General features: G+C 32.1%; 1 protein-coding gene across 1 annotated transcript; it reads right to left on the bottom strand.

The window, feature by feature from the left end:
• Window positions 1-508: 508 nt before the first annotated feature.
• On the bottom strand, window positions 509-1,601 carry LOC134257035 (adenosine receptor A3-like). Its single transcript, XM_062739690.1, has one exon. It carries the CDS (start codon window positions 1,561-1,563, stop codon window positions 550-552), a length of 1,014 nt encoding a protein of 337 aa, XP_062595674.1. The 5' UTR covers window positions 1,564-1,601; the 3' UTR covers window positions 509-549.
• Window positions 1,602-10,815: the final 9,214 nt, after the last annotated feature.

Raw genomic sequence — 10,815 nt, forward strand, 5'->3', positions numbered from 1 at the left:
TTTTAAACATATTTAATTAACAACATGCACTCATTTTTGATTACCAAGACAATACTATGACAATATGAATATTTAATTCAGTTCAATAACAACTTTTATCAAATAATAACTCCCTTGTTCAGTGGTTATATATCGTCGTCCTTGTTTTCATGTCAAATATCATGGATATACATATAAATTATAAAACAGTTTAAAACATCGTATAGCTATGTGTAAAACAAAACAGAATCTCATATGGTCTGTGGTCATATATCATTTTAATTCAACTTATTGTAATGAGTTGAATTGAAAATCATATACATACAACCACGAACCATGGGAGATCCTATATAAATTTTCTTAAGACAAACATTTTTCCAGTTGTTCTCATGACTATCGACACAGGATTCTGACATTTTGACCTTCAGTCAAGTTCATGGTACACATTTATGTTTTCAATAACTATACCGGCTCAAGTACTCATTTAAATCAAGGTCCAGATAGGGGAGAAGGTCTCTAAACATTATTTTCATGATATCAGTATTTCAACAATGTAAACGGCAAGGTATTTCATTGGTTAGTAGATGTCAGTTGTTTTTGCTGAGTGTTATTTTCCGTAGAAACAGCACTTGTCACAAATATCGCACGACGTGGATGTGAGTTAACGTTCTTTACCTCCGTTCTGCAACGGAACCATTTTCGCCAAACTGCACGGAAGTCTTGCCTGTTCCATGCATAAATCACAGGGTTGATCAAAGAGTTCGTAAACCCTAGAAGCAAGAAAGCAAAGTCCAGATACTTGGCACTGACGGCCTGATAAGTTATCCCAAACATGAACGTAACTAAGGAATAAGGCATCCAACAAATGGTATTCAATATAGTAACAATGCCGACCAATTTAGCAAGAAGGAATCCATTTCTTTGCCTCATGGCGGCAGTCCGTGAAACTTGAAAATGTCTTCCGCTTTGTACCTGCCAGGCTTTTCGTAAAATGAAGATGTAAAGGAAAAAACTGGCTCCAAATCCAAGAAACATAAAGGAGGACTTTACCAGATACAATTCTGGGGGGTATAGGTCCTTAAAATTGCATTTCATTCCGCTTTTCCATTGGTTAAACCCTAAAAATGGCAAGAGGCCAATTATGACTCCAAGGAAGTAGGAGCAGCAAATCTGAGCTTTCACCGATTTGCCAGTATTCCACGCCTGGTGTTTTTCACGCTTACAGATGGAAAGAAAACGGTCAAATGTCGTGCAAGCCAGCAGGTTCACGGATATTAAGGCCATTGTGAAGAAAATTTCAAAGGAGAGTAGACATGGAATTTTGTAAAACAATATGTTGCCATGGATTCTCATGATCACATTGAAGACCATTCCAATCCCTGTCGCCACGTCTGCGATGGATAGATGAAGAATAAAGGCGAGTGTATTGCTTTTCTTATTGGAGAAGTGATTGCAGGCACCAATAACCATACTATTTCCAGCGATAATGAATATAGATAGAACGATAGGAAATGTCGAGATGAACTGGATGGTACTAGAAATCCCGCTCGTGGGAGCATACACCAGGTCATTTGTCTCATTCATTATTTTGTGTTCTGTAAAAAGGAATGATCTATGTTAAAGTCAGTTTGTATAAAAATTTTGTAAAAAATATTTTAATGAAATTCAGCTTGAATCACTCCTGTGGAAAGTACACTGTATCTCATTTTTTCACTCATTTTTAACTGTGGTCTATAGTTTTAACATGATTTAAAAAGAGTTTTACATGTGCAGCATTCTAGATTTGATCCGAAATAATTCACGATTAACCATGATTTCCATGATTATGGATAGACAAAAATTGTCGAAAACATTGTTATATATATTACTTAATTTGGCAATGGCCTTTAAAACTAGAAAACTTTGATACCATTATGCTTTCACTACTTTTAATTAATAACCTCTGTGTATACAATAAATGGATCTGTATATACTTATGACCACGTCGTACCTTAAATTTCCCAGAGCTCTTTCTGATAATCAATCACTCATTATTATTATTCAAAATTTTCTACTTCAGTTTCTTTTATGCCCAGTTTTCCTAAAGAATTGTAAGATCAAATATAACGAGTATTTCCATCATATAATGAATGTCTGTGTATCGATAAACAAAGGGTTTGTCCTTTGTCTTGTACAACGATTCTATAATGTCCACTTTCAAATGTAAAACTCCGTAAGGGGGGACTTTAGATGTGTCAGACTCTATGGTGTCTTTTATTTCAAGTTCAGTGGGATATATCAAATCAAAATATGAATAAAAGTACTTGATTGACAATAGTCGATATATCTTAATGTTGAGTTGAATGCCACGAGTGTTTTATTATCATATAGATGTGTTCGGAAAAAAATGCTTCCTAGTAGTATAAAAACAGGCCAGCTAATAAAGGAGCACAATCAGTTCCCATTGGAATCCCACCAGTTAGTTGCGAATATGAAAAGGATGCAAAAAATCTCTTGTATACAGTAGCGGGACGTTTATTAAAGTTTAAAGGCCATGGGATCAGGAATATGATTTCGTTATTTGAAAATTTCCTTTTCGTATCCACCTGGAGCAAAAATTATTCAAAATGATATACATAAGAGGAGAACACTTGCTTTGGTTTTCACCTCGACATATCGACGACGTAAATACAGTACTACAGATGTAGTAGTTTGTTTTTTGTTCACCTCTTGTCCTTTTCGAAAATTTTCACTCATGCTGAGACACTACGAGTTTCCGGTGGAGGACTGCAAATTAATTAAGACCTTTACCCGCCACAAAGGGCTATTGAGCGGTAAAGAATCTTTGTGCCTGTACCTACCGCGACATGAGACCTTGGTTTAAACGGTCTCATCCAAAGGGTCTCTCTCAACATTCCGGAGTGGGATTCGGACCTCTGAGGTAAGGACCAACTCATTACTTCGGAAATGTAAAGCAACGATCTTACCAATGCATCAACACGGCCGACCCATTCGTATGTCGACTCGAAATATTCCAGTAAACTTTAAAATGATACCACAGATAATGCAAGAACAGGCTCTACGTACGGATAATTTCTAAAATGAGACTGAATGCAGACAGTGACTGACGTTTTTCAAACTTATTCTAGGGCAATTTGTTTTATTTCAGTTTTTTAAGCTCGATTAATGTTAGTTACTTCTTTATTTCATTCTTGAAACCCCTGCATACCTGTTGCATTTTTTTGTTTAAAAAGTGTTCGAAAAAATTTTGTTCAACTGTGTCAAACTGCATGGTCAAGTTGTCAAATGCGTTTTATTTCTGATGCTTATATTTGTAATCCCCATGCAACAGTTGCGCTGTAAATTATGTCGATAAAATATGTGTGAAGTTAATTCAGTTCAATTCAACTAATCAGTTTTTTAGATTATTTTTCACAACATTTACATATATATACAATATACAATATATACATGAACTTGTAAAAATTACACAGATACAATCTAACAATACTGAATAATTCGGTTATTTATGTCATTATTTTGAAATAACGTATCGCAGCTAAACCGATTCATTTCAGATAAATTGGTTTTCAACACCCCAAATTCAGTTCAGCAATGTAAATTACTTTAGATGTGGAGCAATTTTTTTTACGATTTCTTTGCTTTTTAAAGACTTTCTTATCACTGAAGGGACAGAGCTCCCTAGAATTTAATCTATAACGATTTTTTTGTGTTCGTGTCGTTGATCAATTTTTGGAATGGACAATTTGAAAAAGCCAAGGAAGTCCATATTTGGCTTCTTCAACTGCAGATGACTAACTAGTTTGTAATTATGGAAGTTGCAGAACACAGGGGTCCGTTTTACAAAAGAACTTACGACTAAGACCAAAATCTTCAGATAATTGTAACATTTTGCAAAATTAATGATTTTGTTCAAAATGGTAATGTAAAAATATCTTATATCTTTTAGAAAGATTAAAATCATTTTCAATATCTAGAAAGTTATAGGAATAGTAAATTTGTTTTAGTTCTTTTATATTGTCACCATGCACATATGGCTAGTAAAATCTTTCTCTTCAAGGTATTGTTTTAGCTTTATTGTGCCTTAAAAATTGAATGTTTTCAAAAACTGGCTTAAATATTAGTTGGATTTATAACTGTGAAAGATCAGGAATGAATATGGCCTGAAGGAGTACCATTATGGAAATATATAAATTTGATGCATTTCTCTATTTCAAACAGAAAAAGCCTCAAAATGACCCATTTCAAGGGGAATTCTCCTTTAGAAAATAGTGTTCACAGTCGTCGCCCACTTTAATTTTTGGATATTTTTTTTCAAAATACAATGAAAAATAACATATCTCAAAATCTTCGTGGGCGTCCACAATTTTTCTGAAAGAAAATTCCATTGAAAATTTTTGCAACATTTTAAGAATATACGGGAAAATGTTTTTTATTTAGAAATGCATGTGAGAAAAATAATTTGTATAATTTTTATGCATGGAATTTGAATGACTCAGAATACATGAGTTTTCATTTTTTACATCAGTTTCAATTTTTAAGAAAATCACAGGGCAAGATTTGTATTGAGACCGTACCTTCTTCTTTGCCAAAAAAGGAAATAATATGCTGAGATAAATAGTAACAATCAAAAAAAGTTAATTCAGTCTTGCATTTACCATATATCGAGCTGAATCAACACTGATATGCCGTTATCTGGTGAGAATACTACTTGCATGTACAGTTGAAAATGACGTCAATTAAGGACCTCCCTACAAAAAACTCTGCTCTACCAACGGCGACGAAATGATTTAAAAAAAAAATTACCAGACGATAGGCTAAATATGAAAGGTAAGACTTGAATTCTTTGCTAGACTGCAAAGTAGACTGTTAAGTGTTGTTGGAGTATATTTAAGAATTGTAGGAAAGATGCAAATCATCTCTCCTTCTGTTTTTCATAAAATCGGAGGTAATAAAAGACTTCACAAACAACATATTGGGTTCCAGCAGGCAAGACTTGCAGTCTCGATATCGTCTTTGTTTGGAATGCGCATAGTTATAAATTATACCTATATTTCAGAAGAAACAGTAAATTTTAATTCTTTATCTGGAAATCCAAAGTATAAACTCATTTTACTTTCTAAGGAAGAAATTTGTCAAAATGATTTCCAGTCTTATATGATTTGACATTCCAGTACACCGAGGTGCGTTCGATTAAAGTCTACCTATATTGGATTAATAAAAAAAATCCTTTAAGAGATCATTCGATGGGTCCAGTAATGAAATGTTACTATATAATCTGCCGATAAGAGGAAACATCGTCATACTGTGCTGCAAAATATTCTAATTGATAATTCTTAAAATCTGAAGGGGGAAAAAAACTTCTAGAATGTTTAAAACCACAATTTCTTTTCGAAAGTTAGTAACATAAAAAGTACGAATTTTCTATACTTTTATAAATCATTCCTAGCGATAAATTAAAAACTTTTTTTTTGACATCGTAGGCATTCTTAAATAGAAACGGAAAATGGGAAATCTTATTATTGTTCATTATCAAAACTACTCTGTTTGAAATCACCCTGATGTTGATAGTAAAAGGATGATAGTTTGAATTCCTTATTGATAACATATATGTAAGTTTTCGAACTGTTGAAATTCTGGGTCCTTATTGTACTCCTATTTAAAACATCTATTTTTATATTACCATGAAGCAAATTTTTGCTCAAAAACTTCCAAAATCCTAGGTCGAAATATCTGACAATAATGGATAATATTTACTAAAAAGTCCATTATAACGACCCTAGAAGTTAGAAAGTGCTAACTTTAAATGAAGCTTTTGAAATCCCTGTAACATCACCTATTTGTCAGCAGTCTTATAAGTAGATGTTTCCAACATGAAATGAAATCTACGCTGCATATGGATTTTCTTTATCCGAGAACTTTCTTAGGTTAATTTATGTAGCATTCTATTTAATTGACTAATTTTATCGTGTTTATGTTTAGCAAGAATTTTATGGCATATACATGTATTAGGGGAAAAAATTAACCTTAATTTTGTAGTTTAACAATGCAAATCATTTTTTTATTTAAAAAAAGGCTCTGTCTTAGCCAATTATGGCAAGACACAAAATGTTTCTCTTGACATTTTTTCAACGTTCGTTTGAAAGGTAAAGCAAAAATGTAATAAAACAAAAGGTACTCACTTTTTCAGATCAGCACTTCCCCAGATCTCTACCTGTATGATGTTTGTTTGTGACAGCTTTGCTATCTGGTATTTATTGGGAATGTCTTTATACAATGATCACGTGATTGCACATCGGATCAGTATCCACAGAAAGCAGAATTTGATGTATGAATGGAAATCAATTATATTCATATATTATTTTTTTTTATTATCAGGACAAAAAAGATTATTCCTGAGATTTTTCGCACATTTTTTAAAGACATGATAGGATAACAAAGGATATGATATAAATAACATAGGATAATGATTTAGAAAAAAAAAATACTAATATGATAGTCAAAACCCTTTTTATTCTCTCTGTTTAATCCGAGGTCCTAAATTGTGCATACTTAACTCTGTTGAAGAAGAATAAATTAATGCATTCTTCACAAAAACATCTTTGTGTCAAATTCTGGAAATACATACAAAACCATAAACTGATGCTTTAGTATTGGTAGAAAAGAACACTAAGATTTCGATGTTTCTAAAATCGATTTCTCGAGGGAAATGAAAAGAAATTGTAAGGTCTGTTTATCTTTCTTCACGAAAAATACTTTTTTCTTACAGTGCAACAAAACTTGGACATGTCTTTTAATTGTTAATTTAATAAAAGCTTGAGTCTATAACAGCTAGGTACTTTTTGTTGTTTTCTGACTAAAAAGATTTTTAAATGGTAGATTTAATGACTGAAAAGAAAGCAAGAAATATTTCTATCTCTAAAGTCCACAACTCTTTAATGGTAATTCTTTCTCAAAGAATATCGCCATAGGATGCAGTTTACATGGCAATATTCCGTAAAAACATTTGCTTTGGAACGTTTAAACAAAAACTAACTAAAAAAATAAATAGATAAATAAAAATAAATAAGTAAAAATTAAAACCTTTTAATAATCTAACATGATTTTCTTTAACTGATTATAAAGTCTATAATTAAGTTCAATTGGAACCAAACGTAACCTACAAGAATATGCTTTGTTTTGATCACATGTATAGTGTATACCTGATCAACATTTAAAAAATAAGAGAAATATTCTTTTTCATGGTTAAATGGGTTATGAATTCAAGCCCATCCATTTATTTTATATATAATAAAAAAATGAATATATAATATCCCCGATTCTAAAAGCATAAGGTAAAAAAAGCTTTAAATATTGTACTGTGTTGTAAGAAATACAACTCGGAGAACTTCATTTTTTGCAAGTTATAAAAAACATTGTTGATTTAAATACAATATTCCTATGTCATATTAAACTTTAATGTTGTAAAGAAACCAAAAACATTTTTAGCAGAAATCGATATTCATGTTACTTTAAAGTAATATACGCTTTAACGTGCGCCATTTTAAAATACGGCTAGAAATTTATATATTTTGTTTACCAATAAAAGTTACAAAAATGCTGTAAATTACACCATCTAAATAAAATTCGTTATAAAGTTATCAAATTATAATTATTTATTATCTTGCAAGGAGAATAATGTCTATTTTTAAGTAAATCCACCACGTGACGCCGTCGCTACTTTTAGATTGATAAACAAACACGGCGTCAAGAAAACGAGGTAAGCCCTTTGAGATACAACTCACTTTTGACATGGATGGCGTGTTACTATTAATATAACTTATCTTTAAATGTAATCAGTATCAACCATCTATACTCTGTTATGACGCATATTAACCTTTTATTAATAATCATTGTCAAAATGCAACGTGCCTCGTTGTCTATAATTTCCCGTGGACATACGTGTCTATATTTAGACCTACTGTTTACGCACTTCCTTTATCAATATTCATGAAAAGACTGAATTCTTGATTGCAGATATTGCTTTATTGTTCTGTTATTACAACGAGTTTTATAGTTAAATTTTGTGGAAATATTATTTTTTCATTACACTTTATGTGTTTCAAATCATTTAATCATTTTGTTTCATATACAAATCGGCATCCATACGGCGTATATTACTTTAACAACAGTAGCTAGCGCGTCTAAAGGAATGACTGTCTAATTTTTGGTTTCATTTTATGATGAAGCAATTGACTTGTGTGATAGCTTGCATGAAAAAAAATTATCACGAAAGCCAATTGCTTGATCACTGTCATAAACCAACAAAAAAAATCTTATATAGCTATTCCTTTTATTTACATGCTCCTAATCTTGTTACTTCACGTGTTAATCGTCTCTCTCCCGCCCTGCAGGTAATTTTAACCACACCTATCGACGAACCTGTAGCCTTCCATAGAAATCAAGTATATTTTTAATATTTATAGTTTTATCTCGGGCAAAGAAATTTACAAATGTACATATTTTGAATTAAGAAGTTTGATACCCATTATGGTTGAAACCAGCCACCCCCTTTCCTCGGAAACCAGAAGAGGGGTGGTTTTAAACAGATTGCTTGATATCATGTACAGATCTATTCCTTGAGTTACGTTGTCATTGTTGTCCTATTGAGCTATATTATTTCGAATATCACATTTTACACACATGAGTATAACACGTTTATTTTTGAAAAAAAACAGTTCCATAAAAAATATACATGGAATTTTGAAATTTTTTAAAGTACTACTTATTTACCACTTCTTAGTTTTTGTATTTTGAGTCGTCTGTTCATAAACACAGAAGAAAAGGTCTGATAAACGACCGTTTGGATTCCAACCTTGCGTTTTCATATGTCAAACAGAGCACCCCCATATCATGTATCTATATAAAAAAAGACCATTCGATATTCCAACCTTGCATTTTCATTTGTGTCAAACAGAGCAGCACCACATCATATAATGTACATGTATAGTATATAAAAAGACCATTCAATTCCAACCTTGCGTTTTCATTTGTGTCAAACAGAGCACCGCCATATTCGTCTTTCCTGTTGTAAAGGAGAACATTCAAACGTACTGTAAAACAGCATATGCTAAAAGTTGTATAAAGAACAGATATGTATTATAAAATACTTCAAAGAACTTTCAGGAAAAATGAAATACATGTAATCAACATTTTAAAAAAAAAAGTTATGTTTGTTTTTTCAACGTCCTTTCGCGAATTTCTCACTTATATATAGATGTCGCCACTTAAATTGCCGATGTAAGGGTGAAAATGTAATCTTGCACTCGGCACATGATATTTTTGCGCCAGCACAGTTTGCGAAACGTGAACTCGATTTATACGGCAGGATCCAAAGGACGAGTCTTCACGTCTAGCACTGGGAAATGATCCTCCTTCCTCCGCGATTCCAGAGGAAATAATCAAAACTAATATTTTTTTCTTTACTTTTAAACAACCATTTCTCACAATTCTTTGCGATAAGTTTATACCATAGACAACTGCATGATTATTAAAAATAAAACCATGACATTTTAGCATCATGTGATTAGTATAATAATTTTTTTTCTTGTTTTTTTCATTCTGATTCTACACCAAAGTACTCTGAAGTTGATATTAAAAGCAGTAATTATGTAGTCTTCGGAGACTAGGTTATCCAACAAACTGTTGAAATTCCGATTGGCACTAATTATGCTCCTGTCTTTTTTTATATTGATGAAAATATAATTATTGACATTCTTATGTTGTTATGAAGTAAGATGTATATATTTAAAACTTTCATATGAGAAGAAGAAAACACTCATTATGACTTTCAACTCGACATTTAAATATAACCCTCGCGAAGTAAGGAGTTGATCCTTACGTCGCGGGTTTGAATCCCACTGTGTGACGTGGACACCGGTCCTTCGGATGAGACCGTATAAACCGAGGTCCCATGTCGCAGTAGGTCTGTGCTGGCACGAAAATGATCCCTCCCTGCTCAATGACCCTGAGTGTCCCGTGTCGCAGTATGTGCTGGCACGAAAAGAATTTTGAGCTCTGCATCTCCTTTGTAAATCAACAAAAGATGTTCAATTTTTTGCTGGTCATTAGAATTGCCTTAGTTAAGAATTGTAAACATAAAAATTGTTTTTAAAAAATCAGTTGAAACTGTGCCCATGCCCCTTTAAATCACTTAATTAAAAAAGTCAGGAAATTTTTCAAAATGATATGTCGGCTTTAAATATTCATTATTAATATCTTCAACAACAACGACAAAAAAATCTGAATTTGAATTACCACACTTACACTGGATTCCTTAACTTCATAAATGTCTTAAAATACAAAGATACTAGTTAGTATAGAAAATTAGTTAAATGTTCTATCAAGCTTTTTTCTTTACTCCTTACTTATCCATTAACAGCAATGAAGGAGAAACTTAAGGAGTACAGTACAATAATGTTTTCGAGAAAGAGAAGTAGTGTAAATCAGATGTGAATGCTAAAAAACAATAAACTGTCAGAAAATTTGAAATTACATTTTTTAAAACTAAATTAATAACATAAAAAGTCTCGGCTTTTTTGACATCGATCTACTTTTTTCAATAAAAATGGAGCTTGTAAATTTCTTACCCTTTCATCGGTCATTTGTAAACTTATTTGTTAAAAAAAGCTCTCTGAATGTATATTAAAAACGATGCTCGTGTTTTTGAGTAATAATATCTTTGTAGTTTTGCCTGTTGCGTTGCGCCTCATCTTATTCATGAGAAGAAAAAGCTATGGTCTTGTAATCGACATTTTGAAATATCGACGACGTATTATCAATAGCTACTTTCACCCA

The sequence above is a fragment of the Saccostrea cucullata genome, unplaced genomic scaffold (genome assembly GCF_032062105.1).
Source record: "Saccostrea cucullata isolate Sc308-1 unplaced genomic scaffold, CSIRO_AGI_Scuc_v1 ctg2549, whole genome shotgun sequence".
NCBI classification, from domain to species: Eukaryota; Metazoa; Mollusca; class Bivalvia; order Ostreida; family Ostreidae; genus Saccostrea; species Saccostrea cuccullata.